Source organism: Clupea harengus, chromosome 18 (genome assembly GCF_900700415.2).
Source record: "Clupea harengus chromosome 18, Ch_v2.0.2, whole genome shotgun sequence".
NCBI classification, from domain to species: domain Eukaryota; kingdom Metazoa; phylum Chordata; class Actinopteri; order Clupeiformes; family Clupeidae; genus Clupea; species Clupea harengus.
This window is the reverse complement of record NC_045169.1, coordinates 1,626,222-1,643,500: the sequence shown is the minus strand read 5'-3', so window position 1 is coordinate 1,643,500 and position 17,279 is coordinate 1,626,222. Positions and strand designations below refer to the sequence as shown.

Below are 17,279 nucleotides of genomic sequence, written 5' to 3'. Positions count from 1 at the left end.
TGTTATTTGAAATTAGTGATTTACACAAATGAACCGACTCCCCTAAGTAGACCACGGTTAGTTAATAAAGTAGGATATGCATTTTTTTTTTGCAGCCAACCTAAACATCTTTCAATAGCAATACCACACAATACGCCGATGACATCAGTAAAGCGCCGCGGAAACCGCGTGCCTTCGTTTTAAAGAGGCGCCGGTGTTCATTGAATGAGGTTGAATTAGAAGCGTCTGTTTTGGATCGCTTCCACAATTGCGTTTACATCAAGCCTGTGGCGATTTAAATAGTTGTTTTTTGTACAGTATTCTGATAGAATATTGCACTTTGACGGTGAGTTTCACGTTTATCACCTTCAACACACACGCCAAAAGGGCGTAATGTTTATGCATGTTTAGCTAGCAGGCTAGCATTACCAGCACGAAATTATGCTAGCTAGCAATCGTAAACTGTCCAGGTACGTGGTCGATACTTGGGTGGTCAGCGCACGGATTGATTTTGATGCATCTTGCTGTTAAGTCACCAATGCATGTGATACAATTATCACAATACCATAATTTACGTTTTATTTCCCGACCGCAAAGAAGCGGTGAGCTAGCTAGCCGGCTAGGTAGTAATTTAGCTGTTGTTTACACCAGTCAAAATAGCTAGCTTGCTAATCTAGGTAGGTGGTTAGCTTGCTTGCTAGCTAGCTATCTAACTAGCTTTATGGAATAAGCAGTCACAGTTATACAAGATTACAAGATTGACAATAAAGCCACAGCGTGTTCATAGCATAACTTAATCGACAAAGAAAGCAACTATACGTTTCTACTTTCCTTAACGCAGCCAAGGCTAGCGTTAGAGTGCCAACGTTAAGTTTTTGTTTAACCAACTCTTTTACCTCTTGCTCGCGCAAATGTCTACCAAGCTAGTTAACTAACTATAGCTAACTTACAATTGTGCAAGTTAATAGGGCTAAGAAATGCAAAGTAAATCAATGTGCTTGAATGATCACATTTTTGCAATGCACTGAAATATGGGTATGTGGTTGGAAGAAACGTTAGCCATTATAGCTCACCTCACCTCAGCTTCTCAAAGTTTGCACTTACAACACAAGTAACTGTAAAAGATAAGTGATGAATAATTGCCATAAACTAAAAAAAGAAAAGAATAATGTTCTAAATATAATTTCACTTTCTCCCCTTGCTTGGCAGGAGGCGAGCTGGCGCAGGTTGCAGGGTGCCCGTGGACGATGAGAGACAGCAGCGGCAGCCTGGCACAAAACCGCTGGCAGGGTGAGCTGGCTTTGGGTGTGGGCCAGGAGGGCAATGGGGCTGCAGGCATGCCTGCAGGGCACCTCATGGATGCCTCTTCACCCAACCATGTGCCCAGTCCAATGCATCTCAAACTGGGCCAGAAGGAAAGGGTCAATGAGTCAGAGTGCATGGACCAGGATACTATTGATGACTGGAGGGATGAAGAGGAGGAGGAGGAGGAGGAAGAAGAAGAGGAGGACGACGAAGAAGAAGAAGAAGATGAAGACGACGATTTAGAAGAACAGGATGAGGAGGTGGACTTTGAAGCAGCTCCATGGGAAGAGCTGGATGGGGTGGAAGAATGGCAAGCCCCACACGAGACACCATTAGTGTCCCTCACAGATCAGCTACCGCGGCAACAACAATCAACAACATCCCTGTCAGAGGAGCAGGTCCGGCTTTTGGCAGGGGACTCACCTGAGCGGCCTCTGTGGTCCAGGCTGTCCACACACAGGCTCCGTCGGCTGAGGCGCTGGAGGAGGCTTCGCACCAACGGCAGTCTGCGCTTTCGGCTTGCGCAGCACTGGAAAACGTGGCGCCAGCGAGCCCAGAGGATGGGCATGCAGGGGCACCGGAGGGTACGGAGGTGGCGCCAGCACAGCACCTATGGCATCCGCCAGCGACGGGACCTCGGGCTGAAGAACTCACAATCAGAGGAGCAGATACAGGATGATACTGAGACAGGTGAGCACTCATTATAAGACATGGAATGGGCCAGTTCCAGGAGATCTTTTGCTAGTACTTTGCTAAAAAGGTAATTCCGTAGTATTCAGAGCTATGTTTTTTTTGCATCATTGTCATGAATAATTGTTTAACCAAATGTGGTGTTTTGGAATTGTTTTGAACCTTTCCATTTAACAGAATTACGGTTATATGGACTCAATGGCTACCGTGGTGACTCCAAATCCAGCTCATTGGTCAGCACTGGGGACACAGGGGGCCAGGACTTTGCCCCTATGCGTCCAAAGCCCATAGAGTTGGCCCTCACAGAAGAGCACATGACATGCCTACATGGTATTTGCATTTGACCTAGTCCTATCCATGTAGAAAGAGGCCCAATAAATCTCCTGTTGCTGATTTGGTTAATGCTTTGTTTTGTGGGTGGTTTTAGGGATCCTCGATGAGTCTTTGCAGCAGTATGGAAGCCTGATACCCATCCATATTGATGATGTGGTCGAGAAACTGCAGGACGTCTTCAAGGAGAATTTCTCCCAGCCACACAGGTTGCTCAATAATCTTGTTTTTTCCCCATCTTTAAATGTTGCCTGTCTGTCAGGGAATAGTTTTCCTCAAATGTAGTCAGTCACCTGGGATGAGTTTGAAATTTGCCTTTTTAGTTTAAGTCTGTATTATGTAAATTCAGTTTACTTTTTTACCATGTATGCACTTTTCTGCTGATATGGTATGTTTTTATTCTTCTAGAATTTGACCATAAAATTAAGATAATGTGTGTGTGTGTCTATATATATATATATATATATATATATATATATATATATATTATATAGATAATTTCACCACAATTCAAGATTTGAATGTCGCTTTATATAAAAAAAGCAAGCTACACACTTAAACTTATAATTCTTTGTTATACAGGAAAGCTACAGTGCAATCCGTAATTCAGGCCTACCAGAGGTCACCTGGAACCGCCATGGTGCGAGGGTTTCGTGTCAACTACAAGCGGCACATCCTCACAATGGATGACCTCAGCACTCTGTATGGGCAGAATTGGCTGAATGATCAGGTACAGCAAACACCTCTGTTCAACTCGTAGTTCCCAACTGCAGGTTAATGTTAATGTGTGACCTCTAGATGAGCGGTTGTTCTACCGTATTTTCCCGACTATTAAAGCAACATTATGTAAGAATTTTACCTTAGAAGAACAGCTTCAAAATAATTTTGGTGGTACATTGACTTGTGAATGGAGAATGGTGCTACTTGCTCAGCATGCGTGGTACACCTGCTATTGCAATATGTAACTTTGGTGCACAGGGCGCGACACCGCTCGCGAGAACTACGTAATGCTTTACGGAACCATTACACAATAACAACTAGACGCTTCTGTTAGCTATAAGAAGCAGCTAGCGCGGTATTCTCTGTGTGGACATCCTGGCAGAGGCGACAAAAAAACTGAGGAAGACGTCACAGGAAGAGAAAAAGAGAGTAACCGAGCAAGAGACCGACCAACAGTCGGCTTTTACTAGTTTGCAAGAGCTAAAACGGACGAAAGGATGCAAGTCAGCTGAGTAATGCCGAGCTGTCCTTCTATATGTTGCACTAGTCGGTAATAACTTATTAGCTGTGTTGTGCTTGCCAATGTTTTTTTATTACCTAATCGGCCTAATCGGTCCTAATCCTGTCTCACTGAGATGCCCAAAGTCGTCAACCTCAGTCCCGTCTCAGGCTAGCATCCAAATAAATTCACCTCACGCCAAAAAGTTTGATCAGTCTTCGTAAATCTCGGTTCAAATAAGCCTTGGCTGTACAGTATATGTGCTTTATCGTGTCCCCATTTGTTCATCTGCGATGTCACAAACAGTGCTCTGCAGAGTCATATTTTTGTAAAATCTCATAATATTACTCTACCTTGTCAGTTGACATGGATTCTTTGGCTTCTGCCGTTGTCTTTGCTGGTACCATATCCTTCAGCTTGTCAATAAATACACGTGTACACTGTCCATTAGGGGGTCTCGAAGCGCAATTTGGATTGACAATAGTGGTGTAAAAGTGAGCTACACTCTGCGACTCTAGGGGGAGCTCAGTAGGAAAACATACCAATTCTTGCATAATGGGGCTTCAACAGCACAATATTTAAACTACATTACAGTATTTTATGTAATTTTATCAAACAAGAGCACCCGAGTATTAACCATGGTTTATCAATAGTAGATGTGGTGTGAGCGCTTCTAGCCATTTAAAGTACAGATGGGTATTACAAAGTAATATATCCCTTCCCCGTACACACATGTATGTACACTCACCCTCAAGTGTTGAAGTCGAATCGTTAATTGAGCCCCTGGTGATCTAGTATTATAAACGATAATCTTCTGACATGCTTGCATTGGGAATTGCAACCATCGACAAGTTTGAGCAGGGGGAGAGGGGACCTTCATTCACTACATTGATATCAGTGTAAGCCCCTCCTCCATTGATGTCCCATTATTTTTCTTAGGATTTTTTAATGTCTATGCGAAGACATCTTCTGCAAGTAGTTGTGATTACTTTGAACCCAAGACTGCCTTTTATTGGTGTGCTGACTTTGAAAAATTAAACTTTGCCTCAGGCTATGCAACAAACGGCGTTTCTTTGTTGCTATGGTTGTCTAGTTGCTATGCTAGCTAACTAGCTAAGGAAACGTTTAAATAACCTTAAACCGTTTGCATGAAATGATGACTAGTTATCTAGGTGATGTTAGTCACCTTAATTTAGCTTATATTTATATTTATCTAAACTTATATTTAAAATTATAACAGGAAAAGGTAGAAACCCTCAGAGTGCCTTTGGAGTTTTATATTAACGTTAATCTATATTCACACAATATTAACATGAGTTCATATAAACACAGGCTAGCAGTTGCCAACTGTGAAGATGGTTCCCTCAGCTAGAGATAGCTAGGATGGTTAAAAAGTAATGATGGTTCTGTAAGCTATGGATAGCTAGGATACTTCATAGCTAGGTTAACTGGCATGAGGCCTTGCCTATTTTCCACCTCTCACTGAAGTTTGCGCTCTGTTACTTTATTATTATTATTATTATGTTAGACTGCGTGTGAATGAAAATGGGTTCTCTATCCCAAGTTGTATTCACCTGATGCATTAATGGTATTCGTATGTGAAGGAGGGAGAGACCCCTTGACGCTTTCCTGGCAGAGTTACTGTGCGCGTTACCAACTACCAGGTGGAGAAAATGCATTCCCATGTATGGGCCTGTAGCGAAGGGAGAGCGTAGTCACCCCACCCGGACTTGAACCCGGGTCTACAGGGTGCCAAACATGCACTCCAAGCCAGGCTGGTTGGTATGGCAGTCAGAGCACATACTCATGTGTAGTGGCGTCACACTGCCCTCACCTTCGGGAAGCGCACCCTTGCGCTTCACGCACACAGGCATTCCTTGCGCATCCACCAACCGCACTCCTCCTCCAGAGCACCCCACACACAAGTGCTTCACCCATCTATGGGGTCCCTCACACGGGTCAACCTACGTGGGGGTCCCTCACACAGTTTTACGGGCACGCCTGCGATGACCTCACGGCAAGCCATCCCACTTCTTACACCATTTGTAGAGAAGGGAGAGCGTAGTCACCCCACCCGGACTTGAACCCGGGTCTACAGGGTGCCAATCATGTACTCTGACCGCAACGCCAAAGAGCCAGGCTCGTTGGTGTGGCAGTCAGAGCACATACTCATGTGTAGTGACGGTCACATCGTCACAAGGCCACACCTGTGTATTAACCGCAGGGCTGCAGAAGTTTTACAAAATCAATTTATAAACCGCTGTTAATAGTCGGGAAATGACAGTAAAGTTGATCTTTGCCATTGTTCCATCAAAATTCTCCCCTGAACTGTGAGCATAGATGCACCCCATTTCTATGATTAATGTTTATTTCATGTGTTTCTTCTTGCCAGGTTATGAATATGTATGGAGACCTTGTGATGGATTCAGTGCCTGAGAAGGTGAGAATTCAAGCAATCCCTCTGTCATACCAAATGTAAAGTCTATGGGCTTTCAGAAGAACTTGGTTCAATTCTGAAAATGGGACGATGACATTACATGACAAGGGAGGTAGAGATTCTGTGGAGGCCCAGAACTGGTCAAAAGGGCAGAATCAGTTAGAAGTACCAGTCAGCCATTTTCATATTTTTTTTTTTCAATGCTTTAGTTGTTAACTCTCAGGACAGCAAGTTCCATATTTGCCATGTTTCAGTAGACCAGTTTATGCTCAGTGTTTTTTGTAAGTATCAGGTGATTACAGTGATTTCTTCTACTCTTCATAAAAATAAAACCCCTTGATGGAATGTAGTCCATGTTTTATTTACAACAGAAACTATTTATTTACATAAACCTTTACTGATGGGTGGGTACATTCAGGAAAATAGTTGAGGAAATATAAATAGTAGTTAGATCTCATTTCCTGTGCACCCACTGTGTTCTGTCTCTTTGCCTTAGGTCCATTTCTTTAACAGTTTCTTCTACGACAAGCTGAGGACAAAGGGTTATGATGGTGTGAAAAGGTGGACAAAAAATGTAAGGACACTTTTTACATTTATTCTTAACGCTCTACAGTAAAACGAATGCTGACAGGGCAGAAAACTCAAAGCTTGAAATGTCAAAAGACTGATCCAAAGTATAAGATGTCCCCTTTATGTTGATGGTGTACTCTTGCTGCTATCCTAGATATGTAAATAAATGATCAATGTATTTGTAATTTTCCTATGACTAATTTGTGAAATGTGTAACAATCCTTTTTTGTCAGGTGGACATCTTCCAGAAGGATCTGTTATTGATCCCCATTCACCTGGAGGTGCACTGGTCTCTGGTGAGCGTCGATATAAAGCGCAAGGCTGTCACCTACTTTGACTCCCAACGTACCCTAAACAAGCGCTGTCCAAAGGTAATGGACACCTTTTAGCAAATTGGTTGTTTGTGTTTGCATTGTGGTTGGCTATAGCTCCTCTAAATACACTTTTATTATTATTTTCTATGCATTTCAGCACATTGCAAAGTACTTGCAGGCAGAGGCTTTTATGAAACAACGGCAAGATTTTCTGACTGGGTGGAAAGGTTTTTTCAAAATGGTGAGTGAACTTTACTCTGATTTCTTTAGCAATGAATGTCATTTGATAGTTGAAATGCGCTTCTGAATAATCAGGCCACAACTATCATGTTATCCTTATCCAACTCATTTTGCAGTGCAGTTTACACTTTCTCCGTGGTAGCACTCGGAAAACTAAAGATTTGGAAAAGGCAGAAAAATATGTTGGCCATGTTTATAGAATATTTCCAGCTGGAAATGGCTGATTTTTCAACACACGCTTTCGCATAACGTTTACTCCTTTTGGTCCAATGTCCATTAGGGCTGAACGATTAATTGCATTTGTGATTTAATCGTGATATGATAGAACGCGATTTTCTAACCGCAACGTTCGCAATTAAAAACGTGGTCTAAAAAAAATTAAAATAATTTTTTTTTTTTTTCTTAAGATGGTACATTTTGCACACAGTGTTTAAAAAGTGCATGCCTTGTGTTTATTCTTACAATTACTTTGTTTAAATTACTTAAATGCACAGTGGCAAAGCCACCGATTTGTTGTTCTTGATTCTGTAATGAGCAGTTAAATAAAAATGTAAAATGTGGGAAATAATATTTTACACTAAATGTATCTAATATTGTGTTGGTCATATTGAAATCATTCATTACGATTTGTTGGGGAAAAAATTTGGATAAAATAAAAAAATCGCATATTAAATCGCAATCGCAATATTTGGGGGGGAAATCGCAATTAGATTATTTTCCCAAATCGTTCAGCCCTAATGTCCATCTATGGGCACATGTCTGAGAGACTGAAGCTATTAACTTGCACTCTCCTCAGACTTTTTTTGCATTTAAAGGTTCAGTCTGCAATTGTAATCCCATGCACTTTTTGTCTGATATGACAAATTGCTCCTAATGGTCATATACCTGTCTGTTCAGTGTTTGTGTGAGGGGAAAAAAAAAAAAAACACCCTTTTTCTTCTTATAAAATGTACACGCCAACTGCTAATCCACTTCACATACAGATACATAACCCCGTCATTTGTGGTGAAAGCACTGATGGTCACACAAACAACACAAGAACAGTATGGCTTGCAACTCCACTCACAAAATATAGGAGTGGGTCACAGTATTGGCTCCATCACCACCAGAACAAACATGTCTACCTGTCAGAATACATGATCACCTCACATGCTCTATGCATTTGGCAATTTGCTTATCACATTCATTTAGCCTGCATGTCACAATTTGCTTATCTCAAAAAAATAATAAATAATAATAATTATAAAAATACAAATCTCCTCTCTTGCACAGTGGTATAGTTCTGTTGGACAGTATACACAGAAATGTAGAAAGGAACAATAAATGTCAAATGTTTCTTTTGCAGAATGTGGCCAGACAGAACAACGACAGTGACTGTGGGGCATTTGTTCTCCAGGTGGGTGTCTCACTTCTTTCATGTGTCTGTTTTTACAAATTTAGAAGATAATTCCCTTTTTCTGGCCACATTGACCTCCATTTTAACCCCAAGATGACTAACACACCAGTAGTGTAGACACATTCAAGGGATAGTTAACCCAAAGATGAGAATTCTGTTCTCCATCCCAGTTTCTTCATCCTAGTGGAAAATAATTTGCACAAATGGAGGAGGACACTGCAATGAGGGAATGTTTGAGACTAGTGTTGGGAGAGGAGGGAGGGAATGTTTGAGACTAGTGTTGGGAGAGGAGGGAATGTTTGAGACTAGTGTTGGGTGAGGAGGGAATGTTTGAGACTAGTGTTGGGTGAGGAGGGAATGTTTGAGACTAGTGTTGGGAGAGGAGGGAATGTTTGAGACTAGTGTTGGGAGAGGAGGGAATGTTTGAGACTAGTGTTGGGTGAGGAGGGAATGTTTGAGACTAGCGTTGGGCACATGCTGTTGGGTGAGGAGGTTATGCCGGAGACAACACCTCTTTGTGAAGGGGAGAAGGTGTTTGCTGTCAGAGTGTCAAATCAGCTCTTTTTTCACGCCATGGCAGTGGAAGGTGTCCAGTCCATTCAAACCCCCACAAATAGACATGGGTGAAACCATACTCTTTATGACTCCCGTACCATACTTCTAGTCCTCTGGAGTCATCTATTGCCTACCAGTCTTTTCCCCAGCTCTGACTTTATTTCCGTTTCTAGCTTTGAGGAATCTGAAACAACATGGCATCAAGTTAAACTTTTGATCAAATTAACACTCTTTGTTTACTGATTCTTCGTTGTGTAAAAAGAGAACAGAGGTTGTTTTAATTTTTTTGGGACAAACTGCTCTGTGGGCGACATGCCAGAAGCCCCTGTTGTCACTGAAAACGTTTTGATTTCCACCTCTGAAATCAGAGTTGGCCAGATGAGAAGTCAGTTTGTTCTCATAGACCCAACTGATGGGTTCCGGGCCAGTTGTCATGTGGTGCCATGCACAAGTTATGTTTATCATGTTTGAATTTGAGCTGGGGGTTTTGTGTCTGTTTTCTTTTGTGTGCGTGCGCGTGCCCGTATTCTTTATTCTTTCGGAAGTTTAGAAGACCTGTCACTTCACAGAGAAAAGCTGCCATTGTTTGCAAGTTCCCATTCCAAAGAAAAAATACTCAATAGGTTGATACTAGCATGAGGGTGAAGAGATGATAACAGATTAGTCATTTTGGGTAAACTATCCCTTTAAGGCCAGTTCAGACCAAAGAGATGATAACAGATTAGTCATTTTGGGTAAACTATCCCTTTAAGGCCAGTCCAGACCAAATATTTGCAGTGACACCAGCTGCAACTATCACAGGCCAAACTGAACAATAAACGTCACTTCTCTAATGTGTTTTATCATTAAAATGGCGTAACATACAGTGTCCAAATTACCCAACGCCAATTAAATCTGGCATAAAATGCACAAAACACAGTGTTTTTCGTAATGAAGTTCTTTAAGGGCGGCAAAAGGCTCTAGGTCTTTGGAGTGGTGTATTTTACACCGCCTTTGGTCACCTACGTCGGTCTCTAATGCTTCGGATTCTTATATGATGATCATGAGGATGATCTCCCTGTCATTTTCCACAGCCACTAAACTTTCATGAACTACATTCATGAACGAGGCCATCAATTCAGCACCAAGCCCCTTTGCTTTGGTTTGATGCCTGTAAACTTTTTTTTCTTTCTTTTTTAAGCTTACTGCGCATGCTTTTCATTCTCTATGAAGTCTACACATCACCAAAATAGCTTGTGTTTTAGTCCCCTAAGTCTTTAAGCTAAACTCAAAAAAGATTGTCATTGCAAAGAACAATAGGATAACATTTTACCTTGACCAAACCTTTATCTGAATTTCTGCCAAAGCTAGAAAGAGCTCCCTCGCTCCTCGCCCATGGTGGCATGAGGTGAAGTGGTTGAGAACCATGGTGTATCTCCCCAACAGGCTCACTATGGTCCTGAAGTGGTTTAGAACCATGGTGTATCTCCCCAACAGGCTCACTATGGTCCTGAAGTGGTTGAGAACCATGGTGTATCTCCCCAACAGGCTCACTATGGTCCTGAAGTGGTTGAGAACCATGGCGTATCTCCCCAACAGGCTCACTATGGTCCTGAAGTGGTTTAGAACCATGGTGTATCTCCCCAACAGGCTCACTATGGTCCTGAAGTGGTTGAGAACCATGGTGTATCTCCCCAACAGGCTCACTATGGTCCTGAAGTGGTTGAGAACCATGGTGTATCTCCCCAACAGGCTCACTATGGTCCTGAAGTGGTTTAGAACCATGGTGTATCTCCCCAACAGGCTCACTATGGTCCTGAAGTGGTTGAGAACCATGGTGTATCTCCCCAACAGGCTCACTATGGTCCTGAAGTGGTTGAGAACCATGGCGTATCTCCCCAACAGGCTCACTATGGTCCTGAAGTGGTTTAGAACCATGGTGTATCTCCCCAACAGGCTCACTATGGTCCTGAAGTGGTTGAGAACCATGGTGTATCTCCCCAACAGGCTCACTATGGTCCTGAAGTGGTTGAGAACCATGGTGTATCTCCCCAACAGGCTCACTATGGTCCTGAAGTGGTTTAGAACCATGGTGTATCTCCCCAACAGGCTCACTATGGTCCTGAAGTGGTTGAGAACCATGGCGTATCTCCCCAACAGGCTCACTATGGTCCTGAAGTGGTTGAGAACCATGGTGTATCTCCCCAACAGGCTCACTATGGTCCTGAAGTGGTTGAGAACCATGGCGTATCTCCCCAACAGGCTCACTATGGTCCTGAAGTGGTTGAGAACCATGGTGTATCTCCCCAACAGGCTCACTATGGTCCTGAAGTGGTTTAGAACCATGGTGTATCTCCCCAACACGCTCACTATGGTCCTGAAGTGGTTGAGAACCATGGTGTATCTCCCCAACACGCTCACTAGGGTCCTGATGTGGTTGAGAACCATGGTGTATCTCCCCAACACGCTCACTAGGGTCCTGAAGTGGTTGAGAACCATGGTGTATCTTCCCAACAGGCTCACTATGGTCCTGTGGCCATCGTTGGATCACTTGATGTATGATTACTTTAAAAGCCTTTGTGCCAACCAGTGTAAAGACACACATTATTTTCACGTACATTCTTTACTAACCCACATGTTTCATTATAGTTAAATATCTCCACAGACACAAGTCCTCTGTCCACTTAAGTTTCTTGTTTATCCACAGATATCTTGAGTGTTGATATCTGACTGCCCTCTGAAGCCCATCAAACATGTGCTGATATCAGTTCAATGACACGCTTAATTGCATCACGTAGGCTGGGTGTGACAGCAGTGCAATCATAATGTGGTTCTATGTCCACAATGTTTCAATAACTTTCCCGTTTCTAATCAAATAATTATGGCTTGTCATTACTCAGAGTTACACTCTCTCTATTTTTGAATATACAGATGCCTTTACATGATCTGGTAGCTCTTCTTACATTACTTGGGCCTATAGGTTGACAGTCAATGGATTTCATATGAAGGCAATTATATTGCCCTAGTCGGGACTTTAGTCTTTAGCTCACACTGACACACGCAAACCTCCTAATGCTATATCTTGCAATGCTGGCGAAAATGAAACTACATTACAGCTTAGCGAAAGAACATGTTTAATCCGACGCTAGCCACAGTAACCTAGGCACAGCACGGTCGCATGCCACGAGGCAGCGTTGTCTTCTGCGAGGATAGTTCTCTTTTACATTACAGAACTGTACAGTTCTTATAATGTAGAGTTAACATATTAACAATGCCATAGGTGTATAGGGGAGGGGGTGGGTGTGTCTGGTGGTCAAAGGGGAGGTGTGCTTGACCAAGTATGGCCATATAAATGCTAATATGTTTGGCTTCAACCATCTTGTCGTGGCTGTAGACAAAAGCCAAGAATCAGAGTCTAATAGCTCTGGCTCCAAGACACACAAAAGCCCAGCAGCCAAGCCTGATGGCTCCTCAACATAGACAAAAGCCCAGGAGCCAAGCCTGATGGCTCTGGCCTGGTGCTATTCAAACAGAGAGTGGGGGTCAAATTGAGGTACGATCTGGTATGTTGAGCTATGGTCTGACGTATGAAACTCACCTAAATCTAACAGGCTCCACACCAACATTTTCAAGCAGAATATTTTAGTTTTAAATGGAATTATAATTCATTTTACTAGACAAATAACTTATTTTAGAAATCTTCTAGAGCAGAAAGTGTTCTCAATGAAAATGCTGTTTGAGAAAATATGTGTAAGAATCTTTTCTAATCCATAAAAGGGTGATGACTTCCAGAAGGGTTGAATACTTTGGTAAGGCACTGCAGGCTAGGAGTGGAGGCTGGGGGGGTCATCCCTTTGATATCTCTCCCCTTTGTGACGGATCATTGACGCCTGACACAGAAGAAAGCTCAGAGTAGCCTTTCTACAATAAGGATTGTCAAAGTGTGTTTCACAATGGATCAACAGAATGTCAGCACAGATACAGCACACCACACATTCAGCAAGTGTATTATGCACAGAAGAACAGAAACAATGTCTGACTCGTATAGCTGATGAGGCAAGCAGAAAACTTTGAAAATCACAAACTTTAAGATGGTCTGTCTACTCAAATGTGATGGCCTTCTCTAGAACTAGATTGCACGTGTTTGCTTATCTTAATAAACAGTGCACTCTCATTAATTCACCTTTTAAGAGCAGCACCTGTAAACATCTGGGAACACGAGCAGCACCTGTACACATCTGGGAACACTATGACTCCCACCTAACTGGGTCATTATATGCCTCTTGTCACAGTGCACTATGGTGCTATAATGTCCCCCTGGTAAATGGAATGTACCTGGCCCAACATGTAAAAGAAGATGGCACTGACCCGACTGGGCAGCCTTCTCCCAGTGTCCCCATGTCCATTTCATGACGATTGCAAGATCCTTCCGATGGTGGACGGGTCATTTTTTTTTCTTGCAACGTGTGCATCATTACCTTTTCTGTTGTTTCTGACCAGATGGGGTACCTTTAGTTGCCCCTCGTGCACCACTGGTCCTTGGGTGTCCGTATCCTGTCATTGCGGCGTGGTTCGTCCCTTCCTAGACCTCGGTTGGTAGGTGCTTGCCCACTGCTGACTGGGAGGAGCACCACAAGCCCTGACAGTTTGGAGATGCTCCAACGCAGTCATCTGGCCCACACTGATTTGGCCCTTGTCAGAGTTGCACAGGCCCTTACACTTGCACATGTCTCCCACATCTAGCATGTCAACTAGAGGACAAATGATTCGCCCTCTGATATATTCCAGAACTTGTCACGCGACGTTGTGACAAGCTAATCAACATTATTCACCTCATCCGTGAGATGTTTTGGCTCATCGGTGTAAATATTCCAGAAGGCAGAGATTATAGATGAACAGCAAGTCTCGCTTAAGAAAGTGCTATTTTCTACATGCAGGCAATACAAACTCTTATCAAAACCATAATTTAGCATCAACTCATCAGAAGTTTCTCAAGATATGTCAAAAGAATTGTGATCTAAGCGTAATGTGTCCTACACTACCAGTCAAATGTTTTTGCACTGTATGTCGAGCCTTAAAGCCTATATACTAACCTTATGTATGTCATGTATACTGTATTTGCCTGTATTTAATGAAAACTTCTGTTTTCATTCTAGTACTGCAAGTGTCTGGCCCTGGGACAGCCGTTCAGCTTCAGCCAGCAGGACATGCCCAAACTGAGGCGACTCATGTACAAAGAACTGTGCCACTGCCGGCTCTCGCTGTAATGTCTGTGCGAGACAGTTCTGTCCCCCGGCTGCAAGCAGAGCCCTACTATAAGAAACTTTTCCATCTTTGTCAGTCAAACCAGAGACTCTACACAGAGGATGATTGGTCCTTGACCATGCCCATTTCTCCCATCCACATGTTTGGTTATTTTAATTTTTTTTTAGTTTTTTTTTTTTATATATAAATATATATATATTGTCTATTTCTTTGTGGTTGACAGAGGCCAACTCAACTGTTATTGTTACCATGTTGACACAGTTTTGCAGTAAGGTGAGCCATCAGAAGGGCTTCTGGACAGGGCTGGGACTCACGCTACCGGGGAAAGGAGAAGTCACACAGGGGTTCGAGTTTGTTATTTTTTTCGTTTTTTTTTTTTTTTCTCTCCAGGTCTTGTTTTTTCTCCATGTCAGTACACATGTTGCTATGCTTACTGTAAGAAATGTGGAAATGGATCAAGATGGTTATGTTTGCGACTTTATTTTTAAATAAATCTTATCTCATGAAGTCATAGTTGATGTCGGTGCGTTTAATTTTCTTATCACAGTCAATGGTATGTCAATGTGGTTTTTATTGCCTGGAGAAATAAGAGGACAATTATGGTGGTTAATCTGTGCCAGTATCATATCTTAATAGAATTCAAATCAACGTTCATTGTGTGCATGCTATGAATGTGTAGTGCTGGTATTGTCAGATCCAGGTTTTCTGGTTCAGACACAGTGGTGGGGACTTGCTTGGTACATGTGTGTAATGCTAGCCAGCTGGACTGCTGTTCCACGCAATGCAGGTTACATTGGTGCCATGACCCGGAGTGGGGGTGAGGTTTCGGGGGGTGAGTGTAGCAGTAGCCAGCAGGTACAGTGTTGTGCAATGAGTAAACCTCACTACCAACACCTTCAGTGCTAGTGACACCCATGGGTTTAGCCTCCGCACTAGCAAGCCCACCTCCCATGCCTGAGGTTGCAAGTTTCAGTCCCGTGCTGGACTGCTTGTCTGCACACATTTCTAATGTACTGAACCAGTGTGGGTGATCGGGACAGAAAGAGAATTATTCTCAATTGTTGTTGATGACGTACAATAGGTCAAATCCTTTTCTGTTGTAATACGTCCCTCCAGGACTATGGTGTTGTGATTTCTAAAACTGCGAGACATTTTACAATTTTTGTTTCTCTTTAAACCCCACCTAAGCTCCATATATACAAACGAATGAGAGATCAGACATCAGACAGATTTGAATTTTTTTGTGTGTGTTCTTCATTTCACGCAATAAAAGAACATTCATTTTAGATGGAATCTGATTTCCCAAATTTCAGAGAACTTTCACAACCATAATTTTATCCATACTATAATGTCATTGAAATTAAGTTGAAATGAAATGTCATGCCTTGGTGTGAACCTTTTAATTATTTTCTAAAATCACAAGTTCTTGTTGATATGATAGTTTGGCGAGCTAGCTTGGAGGAATTCGATTCAAGCAGAGATCTCAGGGTTATAGGTTTATAAGTTCTAATCAACAATCCAGCACCCGATGCTTGCTGGGAGGCTTCCAAACGGTCTCACCCGGAAGCTCCGCTAGCCCATCCCCCAAACTGGTTAGCTGTCCCCAGCAACCACAACAAAGCTCCTAGGAGAGGCGAGGATCATGACACGGTTGCCCCGAGCACCACGGCAAGCCTTGGCAACGGCGGAAGCCCGTGGGAAAGGGGCTAGGAAAACAGTGTCTCCACATTTTGACAAAGTCCCTGAGTCCACCTGGCCAACAGGTCCAGCCTAATGATGCAGGAGTCCGGGATGTTGAACCAGAACTCGTGCACCAGCCCCTGGTCTGGCCTGGACTCACAGTGGCTACCCCCCTCTCATGCCAGCATTTCTCTGGTCACCGTCATCAGCTGGGTGTTGGTCGGTGATGGTGCTGCTGAGGGTGATCCAGTGGTGCCAGGGAGGATGCAAGGCTGCAAAAAGGAAATGGTCGACCCCGTGTCTATCAGGGCCCCAATTGGATTAGCAGGGGAGCTCTGGTTTTCGGCTCTGGTGCTGGGCAGTCACGGGTTCTGTGACCAGCATCGTCACACCAAAAGCAGCAGTCGGTGGGTCGGCCGGGATAGCCATCATCTGGATGGTGGAAGCTGTTGCTGAGACTGTCAAGGTGGATAGGCCACTTGGTGTCTCCCCATTGTAGTGGGTCACCATGGTGCGTGGTCAGAGATCAGGACAGGAGCCTCCTGCAGGGCAGGCCACATGGAGAGCAGCAATCAATGTTATTGAAACAGTACGCTCCCGTCCTTTGTTCTTTTAGTCCTTTATATTACGTTTTATTGTAGTCAGCTTTTCATTTTAAGATTACATAAAAAAATGCAGCTATTTTAAGCTTATGGAAATATGATTAAACTGGACACAGCCTAGTTGGTAAAGTTCTGAAATGAGATCTAGGCAGAGGTCATTAGTGATTCTGTGTGTCTAAGCCCTCCTCTTCTTTTGAAGGGGGTGGGGAGGGCTCATATTGTACCCATCATTCAGTAGGGCCTAGGCCTAGCTCCAAAGACTGAGGAACAAAGTCCCATCAGAGAGAAAAAAAACAACAATGAATAAGAGTTCAAAATATGAAATGAACAAACGGCAAGAGCAGAGTAACAAACATAAAGCCAACCACACCTTATATTTAGCCTATTTACTGATTTCCTCACTATCTTCCTTGACCTCTTCCTCATCCCCAAATTCCCACTTCAAGGACACCCAAAAGCGCTCTCTTCCCAAACAAATGGGAATACCGTGTAATATTATTATTATAATATTATTGTGTGTGTGTGTGTGAGACATAGGCCTAGCAGAAGGTTTATTCTTAAGTTAGGTACGTAGATATGTCAAAGTCCTATGAGGTTCAAAAGGCAGCAGAGATGTCACCTGATATCACCAAATAAGGGGATATTTCAGCGCCTTCACATGGACAGCATCCATTAAATATACATAAGAGCAGGGCACACGTGTTCATGCAGTGTCATG

At 43.1% G+C, this 17,279-nt stretch overlaps 1 protein-coding gene across 1 annotated transcript; it reads left to right on the top strand.

The window, feature by feature from the left end:
• The first annotated feature begins 119 nt into the window (after positions 1 to 119).
• Positions 120 to 14,792, top strand: senp3b (SUMO specific peptidase 3b). The gene is made up of 11 exons (XM_012822227.3): positions 120 to 325; positions 1,189 to 1,974; positions 2,152 to 2,304; positions 2,402 to 2,513; positions 2,887 to 3,034; positions 5,916 to 5,963; positions 6,457 to 6,534; positions 6,764 to 6,901; positions 7,002 to 7,085; positions 8,430 to 8,480; positions 14,171 to 14,792. The coding sequence occupies exons 2-11, from the start codon at positions 1,227 to 1,229 to the stop codon at positions 14,279 to 14,281; spliced, it is 1,671 nt and encodes a 556-aa protein (XP_012677681.2). The 5' UTR covers positions 120 to 325; positions 1,189 to 1,226; the 3' UTR covers positions 14,282 to 14,792.
• Positions 14,793 to 17,279: the final 2,487 nt, after the last annotated feature.

Bases quoted from the DNA above. Each gene is read 5' to 3' on its own strand.
- senp3b (XM_012822227.3), top strand. From the start codon at position 1,227: ATGAGAGACAGCAGCGGCAGCCTGGCACAAAACCGCTGGCAGGGTGAG. The intron at 2,514-2,886 runs GTTGCTCAATAA...TTTGTTATACAG, and splicing joins AATTTCTCCCAGCCACACAG to GAAAGCTACAGTGCAATCCG. The intron at 6,535-6,763 runs GTAAGGACACTT...CTTTTTTGTCAG, and splicing joins TGAAAAGGTGGACAAAAAAT to GTGGACATCTTCCAGAAGGA.